Source organism: Myzus persicae, unplaced genomic scaffold, assembly GCF_001856785.1.
Source record: "Myzus persicae strain clone G006 unplaced genomic scaffold, MPER_G0061.0, whole genome shotgun sequence".
Lineage (NCBI taxonomy): Eukaryota > Metazoa > Arthropoda > Insecta > Hemiptera > Aphididae > Myzus > Myzus persicae.
This window is the reverse complement of record NW_019102098.1, coordinates 801158-815215: the sequence shown is the minus strand read 5'-3', so window position 1 is coordinate 815215 and position 14058 is coordinate 801158. Positions and strand designations below refer to the sequence as shown.

The following is a 14058-nucleotide window of genomic DNA, read 5'->3' as shown; positions in this document are numbered from 1 at the left end:
AATGGTACATGAATGAGTTATGAAGAATTTTGTATAATATTTTCAAAGTATTTCATCTGGAGATCAATTTCTTTATTGACATTTAACAAATTATAAACAAAAAAAAATCATAAATTTCAAATGTTTTTAAATAGCTCAATAAAATATATTAGCTTGTTTATTGTAAAATATAAATTTTATATTTTATTATAGGTAAGCACAATAGTCAATTATATACCAATATTATGTTCATACAACTATTATCTAGGTACTGTTAGGAATAAATAATTAGGTCAGAATATTTAGTTTCATTAAAACACTTCGATATCATATAAAACAGTTTATTACTAGGAAAAGTTAATATGTATAACATTGTTACGGCATTACGGCTTAAAGCTACGGCAGTCGTCAGCGACACATTATTGCGTCGTATCCGCGGTAACGGCGAAAAAAGAACTGTCGCGCGTCTCCAGCTTATAACGGTGGAGGCGCGCGACCCCAGTGTGTCACGACTTACAAAATTAAATTGCCCTTATAATAATATCGCTATCAGTACCTCAACTATTGTATAATGGATTTAATCAATAGTACAACTCTTTTTTGATATAGGTAGCTGGTGGTAGCCAGTATAATTACTTCTGCAGCGCTCTGGCCTATCACCGCTTGATCTGATCGCTCGCCACTGAGCCAACAAAATAGTGAGCTTACTGCAGTACTATGTAATTGAACATTTTTAAATGAATCTATATTCAATATTTCAAACAGCCTACTTTATTAACTAATTGTAATTTCAATCATACAACATTATCTTGGTTGTCTTCTTTCTCGTAAATAAGCAAACGATCTCTTAGTTCTCGAACCTGTTCGTTTTTTTTGGCAATTATATTCTTCATGTTAATGTATGCAGCAGTGTCATTAAATTTTCTGTCCAACTCCTTAAACAAATATTGCAATTAGCATATTATAATTGACAAATCTGCTTATAAACCACAGTTTGGAGTTGATTAAGAGTATATTTATATTTTATTGTGAGTTGTATAGTAGGTATGAAAAGATGAATAGCAGTCACCAGTCACCACTAACCATTAGATATAATAAACATAAGAAACTAATTTGATTAATTTACATTAATTGTATTCATCTACTTTTAATATTTGTCAGTGTGTCACATTATTGAGCACTATTGTTATTTCAATAGTCAATGTAATTTAAATAATTATACATAGGTATACCTGCCTAAATTATACATTTTAGGTAGGTATATGATAATATTAACTTACCAAATTTGTTAATGTTAATTGTGATTGCGCAATCAACAATTTATTTTCTAACTGATTCACTGTTGTTTTACATTCATCATGATTATTAGTATTATCCTGAATGTACATTTTAAAAATTAATTACTATTGGCACAAGATTCTAAGTCATTAAAGTTTGTTTTTCGAGATACCTACGTCAAAAATATTTTGAGTTTGTACTTCAATTTCAACTAAACTTTTTTGCGGATCTCCTTGTTTGTCTTCTTTTTTGGTAAGTAATTTCAATGCTTCTTTTTCACTATTCAATTTATTACACTAAAACATGTATGTTAACTTAAAACACAATCAGTTTAATTCTTATATTCTATATATTAAAAAAAATTTTATTTCTTTTACATTATCTTCTAAAGTTTTTAAATCTGCTTCCAATTTAGAATTGTGGGTTTCTAGCTGGTTTAATCTTTTTTGCAACACTTCAGCAAAATCATTTGTAATGTGATCATGAGTACTCAAAAGCTTCTTTTTTTCTAAAGCTCGGTTCATCATGTTAGAACTTGTTTCTATTTTTTCCATTTCTTGTAACAGTTCTCTATTTACACAAAATACGTATTATGTAACCCTATAAATAAGTAAAAATGTAAAATCAAAGTTTAATTATATCCACCTACTTGTTTTGTATTTCAGATATATCTACATTGAGCCTTAAATGCCATTTTTCAGCTTGTTGAAAAAATTGATACATCATTAGGAGATTGGTGCTTGTATATGCAGATAATTCACATTTTATTTCATTTGTTATTGTTCTTTCTAAACCGTTTAATATATTTTTCACTTCTTCTTTTGTGTATGTTTCATCTAATAAACTTAAAAATAATTACATTTTTGTTTTAATTATAATAGAATAAAATATGTTCTATAGTAATGAAATAAAATATGTTCTTAGTAATGTAATATAAACAATGTATACTTTGTTTTGAAGACTTCTTCAAATGCTTTTTTAATTAATATAATAGATTGTTTTTTTTGGTGACCCATAAATTCTACATAACTATCAATGACATTTCTATGGTGTTCATTTACTGAAATATCTCCTTCCTACAATTATATAGGTACAATATTAAAAAGAATTGAACCAAAATAGTTTGATGTACCTATATAATAAAAATAAATAATTTACCATAACTTTTTTTTTGATATTAATTATTATTTTATTATAAATTATAAATATTTCAATACAATAATAATTATTATTAAGTAAATACCAAAAAATAAACTAACATTTATAAACACACATAATACAGCTTACATTGATTATATATAAATTGTTATGACATTGGTAACTAGGCAATAGCTGTAAATGTGTACATACTACATAATAAGAATATTTATATAATAAATTATAATAATTGAGTCGTATAACGTAGCGATATCTAGCGATGAAATTAAGGGTGAAACCCAAACCCACATACCAACAATAGGCCATTCGACAAAACGCCATTATCATAACTGACAAAATGCCACCTGCTAAATTACCATCGTGGCATTGTACCTACTGCACTGCCAATCGTACCTATATTAGTGCACAATAATGTTAGGTACCTTCCAATTTCCATAATTATATCATAGAACAATAGTCACCTTAATATTAATTAACTATCATCAAAGAACATTAAGTTTCTGACTGAAAATTTAAACTAGGTACTAATTATAAAATTGTAATATTAAAATCAAAACTGCTGGTCATTTTTTTGGTTCAAATACAAAAAATAATACAGCACGAGTTCTGATAGTTTATATTTTAAACTAAAATATGATTATTAAAAGTGGGAGGCTAAGCCCCCTTAATTGCGACCATGTACTTATGTACCAATAAATAAATAACAATATTTTTGGTATGAATAAATAACAAACCAAAAAAAATAGTTTTAAGTACCAACATAGTATTGTTTTAAGAGTTGAGAGCTGAAGTGCTTGCAGGAGGTGATGCAATAGTTGAATAGTGGTAAGAATTTAGAACGTTTCAAACAGTTTTCTACTAGGTATTTCAGGTATTTGTGTAAACTGTCTAAATCATCTTGAATTGTATTCAGTAACCCAGATAAAGCTTTTGAAATAGATAAGGTTAAAATTTAAATAAATTTAAATTCTAATTCCTCCCTTTAATGAACAAATTCATGAATATGGTAATATCTATGTAAGCGGAAAATTATAAACAAATTTAATAGGTACCTATATATTTTGTAAAAAAATTAAAATATGCCTATTTCTACTATAGTAATAATAAAAAATAGTAACATAATAAGTAGGTAATAGGTATAGGTATGTAACCAATGGAAACCATTTAAACAAACAAAAAAAATTATTTTTTCGTGAGCTGAACAATATTCCGGTGCTAGCTACCAAAAGAGGTTGTAGTCTATTCGTAAAAAACACAGAGGTTCTAAGGGTATTATTTTTTTTTTTGGGGGGGGGGGAGCATAAAAATATGGTTGACCCAGGGCTGAAAAATTGTAAATACGGCCCTGGTTATATATGCTAAAGCCGAACACTATATGTCTATATTTACCATGAAGACAAAACCATAATGCAGTTGTCGGACAGCGAAATAACACATGAAGGTATATTTAAAGATCTCCGATCGGCCAAGTTTCATATACCGCCTGGAGCCGGGCCGGCGATTATAAGACATAAAATGCCTAACATTTCCACAGTGGGCCATCGACCATTTGCAGTGACGCTGAGATCAATAGGGTAGGTGTACGCCTTTGACAGTCTCGGCCGACCAATTCACCAGCCCCCGTTACCTATCCGACGCCGATGTGCTCGGACTCAATGAAAGGCCAGCCAGCCCACCGGATCGAAAGATATTTGTAGCCAACTACGCAGGCCCGAAGTGCAAGTATTATATTATGTCGCTGGTGAACGATGCTGTGAACTCCCCCTGTAGTGGCTACTCCGAAAGGAATCGACACCACCTACTGTACGTCCGTGCCGGCGACGGAACTTCCGGCGGCTTCGTCGGACGTCCGGGAGAGCTACGAACTCGAAGGCAGTTCGACGCTGAGGCGATGCTCTTCCGCGCCGAACATACATATAAGTTTTGGACTGGTCGACAATCAGGAGGTGGCCGCGGAACCCGTTTGACCCAAATGGCGTCGCACAATGTGGAGCCGGACGAAGCGATTCTTCCGAAGCATGTTTTGATTCGCCGTTTATAGGATGACCAGTTTATTGCTATATGTTTTTTATCCACAGACTTATCCAAGACTTCTCACGTGTACTGTGTACACCAGCTAATCGCGCTTTTTGCGTACTTTTGAGCACCGATGCAACCTGTTGCCGTTGGATCGTTCCTGTTTTCGGCCGGCACACCTGAAGTTTTTTCGACGCGTAAAGTTCGCGGAATTTGTAGGCTGACCTGCGATGGCTAGAAAACTTACAGCCATAAATATAACAATGTCAAGGAGTCACCTCAACCGGAACAAATCTTCTGACCACTAACAACGTTGCAACCACTGTGGGTAACCGTAACCGGTTCCGGGTTACCGCTGAAGACGGCACCGGATCGCCCGCCTGTCCAAACTATATACAGAGACGTTGGGTGAGGAGGAGCATCGCTTCTGCGTCAATCGATCCTCGTCTTTGCTGCTTGTTCTACTGCTGGAGAATGTACAGCTTTGTCGACCAATGACGTCATATAAGAGCGGTACGACGGTTCTGCGAAGTTCGCCAAAAAAATCTGCGGCGGGCTAGCTGGCTGTTCGTTCAGATCACGAGCATCTCGGCGTCGGGCAAGTTAAGCTGCTTGGTCGGCTGCTATGTAGAACTGATCTTATGGTGTCGCCTGCAGCCGGACAAACAGTGACGATATTTGGCATAGACTTATGTCGTCGAATCGCCGGCTCCGTTAGTGTATCGGGTGCGACGGTATGTCGAACTTTACAGGTTCTCTTCTGGTTTACCTAGTTTTCAGTTTAACCGAAATACGCATCGGAGTCCGAAGTTCAGCGGAGACGTGTTCCAGCCGCATCGGTCGTGGCTCGAAGTTGAAGAGTTGAACTTTAAGGAAGTACTCAAACATTACTATTGAAAGGATAAGAAAATGTTTGTTCAGTTTTTTCAGTTTTTTATATAAATAAATAATTTTGTTGTGTTACCTACTTATTTAAATGGTTTTTAATTGAAATAGTATTATACAATATGTTCTTTAAATGCATCAACATGCTTATGTAAAATAAGTTTATGTATAGCTTGTGAAAATGGTAAGTGAAGTGAAACCTCTAAATACCGGAAATTCTCAGGCACTGACATTTTGTTCACTATTCAGAAATTCAGGGGGTTCAGTTTGTTGTTGGTTTCCAAGAAAACGATTTGGAGGTGCCCGGCAAAGGAAGTTTTACTGTAGTTCATTAATCATTAGTCATAACTAAATACCAGATTTAATTGTATATTTAGTTTCAAGTTTTTTTACCTAGTAAAAAATTTTTTACCGACGCTAATTTAAAAAAACAAATAATAATCGAAAATTTCATATGCGTATATAAATATTTTGAAAATTGAATGGTGTATATAAATTGCTAACGCTAACATTCATTAAAATTTTATGTATCTGTGGTCAGTTTTATAGAATTACACTAAAAACCAAAATTGATTTTTTTGAAAACCAAGTTTCCGTAAAAATTCCAGATTTTCCTGAAAATTATTGGGAACTTTGAATTTCGACCTCCCGAAGTCCCGAATTCACCAACCTTTTCCTACCAGAAAAATTGCTTTTGAAGAAAATTGAAGCACTTTTACTGCCCCCAGACCACGATGACAGACTCAAAAATACAAAAACCCATAACATTGTAAAATCAATACTTTCATCTCTCCGTTCAGAATCTAAAATGGGAAAGAGAGCACTGGCGTCCCCGCAGACAAATGTATTTTAAGAATAAAAATAATAATTTCTAAAATGTATTGTAGGTATATATAGTGTATACACATTACACCCCGAAGACTGCAGTCTATTATCTCCGATTCTATTAAACCCATAGGTAATAACATTATTTACAATAATTAGTTAAAAAATAATAATTAGTTAATAATTATTATGAACGAATGATTAATAATAGGTATCCTGGTATCCCATTCAAGCTTGGCGTGGCGAAACGAAGACGGCGTTTGAGTTGTTGTAGAGGTAATAAATATTTAAATTAAGTCCAAAAAGAAAATTCAAGCTCCAAAATAATATGAAAACAAACATACTCGTGAACATCAACTCTTCCGGTACTATACCTGTACCAGCCGACCTAACAACTACCTTCATCCGTGTCTTTCGAACTGAAACTTGAAAGTATCGAGACATTTTATGAAAATAACCGGAACTTAACGACATATGGGAGTACATGCTAAATTATATACAGCTTAACAACTATTCAGACTATTGATGTGGAATTAAAAATTTGTTTTTTGAAATTAATACAATTGTTAATCGCCTCCAATGAATTGTAACGATTGGAAATTTCTATAGATACCTATATCAGATATTATATATTATTATGATAAATTCATAGACATTTTACTCAGTATGTAATCATATGTTTCTTTTTATAGCTTCATTGACTCGTTGAATTTAGTAAATAATAATATACGATACTATGTTTACGAAAAATAATTTTATGTATTGAATTAAGTACCTACAGACAGGGCTTGAAATCAAACTGAAAAATTTTGATTTTAATTTCAGTTTTATATATTATGATCAATGTTAGTTTTTTCTGATTTAAATTAAAAATAATATATTGATAATTTATATTATAATTGTATGATTTTTACCGGTGCGCCGTAACTCCGCACGGATCGTCGCCATTTTATAATATATCACCTTAGGTTAGGTTCATTTTTACATTGTTACACCCTTGCACGATACTAATTTAGCTGTATCATGATTTTTGATTAGATTTTGAATATAATTTTCTTTTTGTAGATTTAAAATTCTGATTTATAATTACAGTGTTATAGAGGTTACACATTTCGCAATGATCGCGAAAATATGATAGGAACAGTACTTCCTACAATCCTACATGATCACAAAACAATACCCATTATGTTAGCCACCCGACTAAAAGAGGCACGGACCACTGACGATAATATATTGACATCCCTATATCGATTGCGATTCAAGCAATAAAGATTTTACACATAATTTTCATCGTCTAGAAATAGTATATTGACGGATACCACCCTACAGCACAGCGCAACGGGTACAATATGCACATGGCACAACCATTCCCTCCCGGCAAACGGTGTATGCTTGCGATGAGCTAAAATGTAATTTTAGACTATATTGTCTATATTGAACATTGCACTAATGTACTTCAAATCAAACTTAATTGGTAATTCAATAAATTGGTTCAAAAAATGTTGTTCAGATCATTCATCATATTTTTACAATCATACTATTTATGATTTTTATGTCGATAACGTCTTCATCTATTTACAGTGTGATTAACGGCTGTTATGCTTCGTAGACTTATACCATCAACAACTAATTGATCAGGTGGTGTTACATCTTAATCGAATATATTACTTCAACTTTGTATTTTTTTTTTTTTTGCTCAAGAAATGTTATAACAATGTTTGTAGTTAAAACGCATTTTGTGCTATTTTTAGAGTATTTTCAGATAGTTTGAGGGAATTTAAGTACAGGCGCTAATTATTACTCAATTACAGAGTAAAATTTCCTTAATAAATTGAAATAATGGATATAGTAAATACTTGCAACGCACACCAACAATTTAGTAGTTATATTTTGTATTTAAAAACGGTTAGTAAATCACAGAATCTTACAATTTCATTAAAGATAACAATATACTACCTACTAATTAGTTACTAAAAAACATAAGATGTGGAAAGAAAAAACTGGACATTTTTAGAAAAATGTAATTTAATAATTATGAAAACACTTGTAGTATTTTGCTTATAACATTTTTTTATTGTTTGTAAACATTTCTAAAGAATCTAACGAACAAAATTTTCACCATATTTCCTAGCTACACACTATTGAAAAATATTTAGGAAATTAGGATTTTATATTTATAATCATAACTTTTCATCACATATAAATTATATAATTAATTAATGTGTATATATGTGTCATAGAAATATAAACTTTTTTAATACTTTTACAATGTGTTTATCAATAATTTATCAATTACATTATTTTATTCAAGTAAAGTCAAAATGGTATATATTTTTAGTTAAATTTAAAATTATCAGTCTTGTTAAATCATATAGACATATGACCCAATCTCTACGGAATGTGGACTGAAACAATCATAGATTTAATTTTGATCTGATTCTTTTTGTAAGTTTTAAATAAATTTAAAACATTTTTGTTTGTCATGCGGTATTCTAGTTTTAAAAAGAATAGAATCAACTCGAAACTGAGTATTTAGAAGAGGTGTATACCCAAATATCTGAAACACAAAAATATTTAATATTATAAAATGTTAATAAGAGGATGAATATTTGTTTTCTCCCTCAGGCTCATGCTAAACATAGATTAAATGTTTTCACCTAAAATCATTTTTCATGATTTTTGAATAGCGTTAGAGTAAAATCACTTATTACAAAAGTTATAGAGGATAATATTTTGAGGGTATGATATATTGGTTTTTATTTTATTATTATTTGACTAAGTATTTGACTTTCAAAATAAAAAATAAATTATGTAAATTTAAATAATGTTTAAATTGTTTTGATGTCATACTTAGACAAATCAATATATCATTCCATCAAAAATATTATGCTTTATTGATTTTTTAATCGGTAATGTTACTCTAATATTATTCAAAAACATAAAAAAATGATTCTACATAAATATGTTTTGTCTATGTCGCCTGTGGGCCAGTAAGAGAACAAAAAGCGAGCTGATATCCTCTTAAATGGGAATTTAAATTCAAAATTTCATATTTACTGGCATCATATTTTAAACTTGATGATAAATAAAAAAAACAAAACAAATATTTTACCTTTGTAAAAAAGTTGATACATTTATGGCGTTCTAAAAAGTGTGTTTCATCTTCAGACAGTGAAACAGGACATCCTGGACAGCGAAAAGTCCATCTAGATGTTACCTGAAGTTAAAATAATAAGCATATTATTGTAGGGTCAAAATATTTAATTAACCACATAATTACCTTAACAGGAGGTTTATTGGTAACATGAGATACCAAAAAATTCATTGCAATATCTTCACAGTTCATATATTGGTCTACTTTGTCTCGAATTGCTTGAGGTAGCCAGTATGAATACAAATATAAATAGTATTTATGTACAAACGCAGCGCCTGTTAAGACCATAGATAATTCGCAACTATAGTTTGAGTTATAAAGCCAACCACCATGGTTAAGGTCTAATGCATGAAAACGTCCAGGAAAACCAACAACTCTATCACGCTGTTCTCTCCAAACCCTTAACAATACATAAGTATTGGTGTTAAATAATGATTAAAAATACAATAATGAAAATCAGCAATTTACCTGAAACCAAACATAATTTCATCATGCCTTAAATGAGCATCATCGTCAACTGACAAAACAGCTTCAGTTTCAATTGCTTCATAGGGCAAAAATCTATTATTAAGACTATTTTTAGCTGCCTGAATGACCTGATGAATACAATTTAAATTACATAACATAAATTCCAAATATAAAAATAAAATTAATCATGTTATACTAACATGTATAGGTACACCGATTTCAGGCCACCGTAAGTCTTCGAGAGGTGGTTTAGGAGAATTCCACACAACAAGTACTTTATTTAAATATGGCAGACCATGTAATCGGCTAAGAGAATTCATAAGAACCTAACAAAAAATAAGTAAAAATAAAAATGTTATAAAATTAAAGAATATATTATATAGCAAAAATTATTTTGTTCAGTATACTTGATCACGTTCGTAAGTAAGTATAACAATGGTAAACTGTTCTCGTGGTGAGTTTCCACCAAGACTTTGACAGAATTCTTTTCCAGCTCCACCTGCTCCATTGTTAATTGGTCGAAAGCCTTTACCAGAGCCTTAGTATAAGAGACAAAACATTTAAAAATGAGTACAATTTTAATAGAAACCACTAAAATACGTGTTTCACTAACCAATGAATTTTGCATCTGATGGAAGTAATGGGTCAAAAGGCGTGTGAGGGTAAAGTTTAAATGGATCTCCCCAACTGTTCCATAGTTCATAACCTTGAATATTCATAATTGTATGATTTCTTTTAAAAACTGGAGAATTAAAAGGTTGCTCCAAGGGACCTAAACTTTCTTCAGGTTCAGCATCTGGTATTATTGGATCCATTTTAATCGGCTATATTAAAATTATTTATGTAGGTACTTACATATTTTTAATTTATATAATAAATTAGTTAAAAACTCACTTTAAAATTTTCACTAAATATACTTGGTGAAGGTGTATCAATCACTGGCTTGGGAGGTATACCAATTCTATTACGTATAACAGCAAGAGTTGTATCTAAAATAGATTGAATAGTTCCAAAATATTTTTCATAGAGCATTCTACCCTGTCGCCTCATTAATAGAATATCATTATCAGGTATAGTCCTCAACAACCAATGAAGTTCTGGAATCCTCTCCCCTGCTATGCATATAGCAGCTCTACACCAATCAATAACCTGAAATAAAGTTAAGTAAGAAGTTGTAATTCACTGAATACTTAGCATAGACATGTGTAGACTTTAGTTTTGGATGCAGAATAAGATAAACCAACCTATTTTTTAATTAAAATCAGACATGAAAATAAATTTCAAAAGAATGATAATACCATTGAGTAAACATATAGTTTACATACAAATAAATACACATTAAAACCTAATCCAACCCACAAAAATTATTCAATAGTTTAATTTTACGGGATTAAATTTACAATAGACTATAATCATCAGTAATTGGCATTCATATCTCAAAAATATAATAGACTACAGGTAATATTTTGGCTCCCTCCACTGCTCTCGTGCACATGTCTATGATAAAAATTTAACTATGATTTTACTTCATCAAAAGGTAATCCAATTCTGTCATGTTCTAAAAATACAGGAATAGCACCAAATTTAAGCGATTCAAAAATACGGGTTTGCATCATTGCTGTTGATATCATTTCATTATCTAAAGGAGCTGAAATCAATGTAAAAGTTGACTGAGTAATAAAAACTTTGCGTTTAGTTTCATCACCACACAAACACCAATCAGTGATATTACTCTCAACCCTTTGGTTCTCACAATCAGTTATTATATAAAACTGATCATCAGTTGTTTGTGTTATGAACTTTTGTAACATATCAACTGAAAAAAAAAATTAAATTGTTTATTAACAATTAATACAAATCTATTTAGTTTAATATATCTAAATTCTAAATTACCAAAGTTTTGTTGGTGTTTGGTAAAGTTGATATTTTTGTATCCCTCAAAAGATAACAGATATTTTCTTCTAGCTGGTAGCATGTATGGAGAATCCATCCAAACTTCTCCCCCTGGTGGTCCAAAACTAACAGGCAACATTATATCGTGGCCAGAACGAAAATTGTTTTCATTCCAAAATGACTGAGCAAGTATGGCACGTCCAAAATCAATATTTTGATCAAAATTTGGTTTGTTATAGACATTTTTACTTAAATAAAATAATATATTATTTCTACCATCACCGCCCCAAAAAGGAAGACGTTCTAATTGAGTTATGTTAATAGAATTTTGAGTTTCACCAATTAAAGCTACATACACACAAGCATTATCTGAACTGTTTGTAAAATGTGGGTTATAGCGTAAAACTTGAAAAACAATTTTATTCAATGATGTAGAAACTAATTCTGGTAATTCTTCCGGGCGATAAAAGTAAAATGGGAATCCTGATGTTAATGAGCAACGAGAATAATCAAAACAATTTTTCATATTACGACAGGTGTAATGTGTGTTTACTGATAGAGGTATAAATGAAGGAGGATTTTTTGGTAATATAATTGTTGGTGGGGCAAGATTAGGAGAATTCTGTATAATAGCTTCATTTTCTGCAACTTGGGCCTAAAATAATATAATAAATTAGCATACTTATATTTTTAGAGAAATTAAATGTATTATACTAACTTGTTTCACAGAAATTTTTAGTTTTTCTAATTCTGCTTCTTGTCGTATAAGTTCAGCTTTAGAATCTTCAATTTTTTTATGGTTTAAAGCAAGTTCACTAAGAAGTTTCTGCCGTTTTCCTTCAATATTTCTTAATTCATTGTTTACAGAATCTAAAAAAAAACATTAAGAACTCAATAAATATCAAAATATATATTTGTTACCTTACTATTGGTGCATATAAAATGGGAGTAAAAATGTCTGATTTAATTTTTTTTTTCATTATAATTTTAAATAAGTAGGTAATGTAAATATTGTAAAAAAAATTAAAAATTTATAATTTGATTACATTTTTTCATTTTTGAATACAATTTCTAATTAATTGAATATTCTTCCATCGATATTTTATTTTCGGCCACTCTAGACCACGAGTTTCGTGAATGTTCACTGGTGCTGCCAATGTTACATTATTTTAGTGCTGGAAATTAGAAATTCTTTCACCTAATTCTTGTAACGATATTATAGCTTAATCTGCTCCTAACTCTTCAAGAATTTTAAAAATTAACTTCCAAATAATTGGATGCGTACATCCAACAAGATGCATAAAATGGTTGTACCACGGGCTCTCGGAAATATTGTTAGTACAAAGTTTATCATAGCTTTTACTACCTTACCTACTAATACATCAATTATTTTGTTATCTACCTCACCTTCTATTACTGTAAGTTTACTTAACAAAATATCAAATCAGACTGTTTTTCCATTTAGTAATTTAATAATCAGACTTTGTTCCCAAAAAAAATCTGACTTTTACTCTGGGATTCATTTAATATATATAAATAAAAATAAAGAATGTGTATGTTAATAATACATTAGGTATGAGATACCTATATAAATATAAAATACTATTTAAATTACTTTTTATTCTAACTAGTTCAGCTATTCTATGTTTTAAGTCGGTAGCTCTAAAAGCACCATAGTCCCCATGAACTTCCAGTTTTGAATGTGAATTATAAGAATTTTCAAATCCATCTTTTTCTTCCTAGGATAAAATATATAATATTAAAAACATATAGACATTTCAATAACTTTAATTAATTTGTAAAATTTACCTACCTTTGAAAGATAGTAATGACCAATCAATGGTGCAATAATCAACAAGACCAGGATACTAAATAGTAAACGTGATTTAAATTTAAAAGTCGAAAGACAGAGAAACATTAAGCAGTTTGATCAGAAAATTTTATTATGTGTGGTAACAACAATGATAATATCAATAAGATCAGCGTAAGTATAATAAGGATAAATCAAGCCTTTTTGTGGCAGCACACTATAGGAAACAATTTTGAATAAATTATAGTTTAAAACATTTATTATATTAATAATATTCTATTATTTAAGAATAACTCAATATCTAAGGATTAATATAAAAAAAATTTGAATTCAGTATTAACTATTTTGTTATCGAAATTCATCCAATATGATTACTGATTATGATAGTGAACACTATGGCTGTATCTCAGAACAAATGATTCATGTTCCAAGTGGTCCAATAGACATTTGTCCCAAAATATTATTAAGGTTGTGTACAAAAAATTAAAATATTTTAGCGGCGACCGAAAATTAAATATCAAAACAAATAATAATTATTGTTAATTTTCTAATTTATTATTTTTATTCCTGAGACAGCTGGACAAAGTTTAAA

General features: G+C 30.4%; 2 protein-coding genes across 5 annotated transcripts; both read right to left on the bottom strand.

The window, feature by feature from the left end:
• Positions 1-306: 306 nt before the first annotated feature.
• LOC111031194 (leucine zipper transcription factor-like protein 1) lies at positions 307-5315 on the bottom strand. 4 transcript variants are annotated; one of them, XM_022311038.1, is made up of 8 exons: positions 2877-2965; positions 2416-2808; positions 2206-2333; positions 1907-2101; positions 1635-1827; positions 1434-1553; positions 1260-1355; positions 774-914 (listed from the first exon to the last, which is right to left on the bottom strand). In XM_022311038.1, the coding sequence occupies exons 2-8, from the start codon at positions 2416-2418 to the stop codon at positions 774-776; spliced, it is 876 nt and encodes a 291-aa protein (XP_022166730.1). In that variant the 5' UTR covers positions 2419-2808; positions 2877-2965. The 4 variants fall into 4 exon arrangements, with proteins under 4 accessions (XP_022166729.1, XP_022166732.1, XP_022166731.1 ...); XM_022311037.1 differs by lacking the exons at positions 2416-2808; positions 2877-2965 and adding an exon at positions 3805-5315 and having other exon boundaries at positions 307-914; XM_022311040.1 differs by lacking the exons at positions 2416-2808; positions 2877-2965 and adding an exon at positions 3805-5287 and having other exon boundaries at positions 307-914; positions 2206-2389.
• A 2876-nt stretch (positions 5316-8191) lies between these two features.
• On the bottom strand, positions 8192-13783 carry LOC111031193 (exostosin-3). The gene is made up of 13 exons (XM_022311036.1): positions 13470-13783; positions 13272-13395; positions 12375-12526; positions 11657-12311; positions 11290-11579; positions 10658-10912; positions 10377-10587; positions 10171-10301; positions 9964-10089; positions 9764-9891; positions 9422-9695; positions 9254-9358; positions 8192-8698 (listed from the first exon to the last, which is right to left on the bottom strand). Exons 1-13 carry the CDS (start codon positions 13572-13574, stop codon positions 8594-8596), a joined length of 2661 nt encoding a protein of 886 aa, XP_022166728.1. The 5' UTR covers positions 13575-13783; the 3' UTR covers positions 8192-8593.
• Positions 13784-14058: the final 275 nt, after the last annotated feature.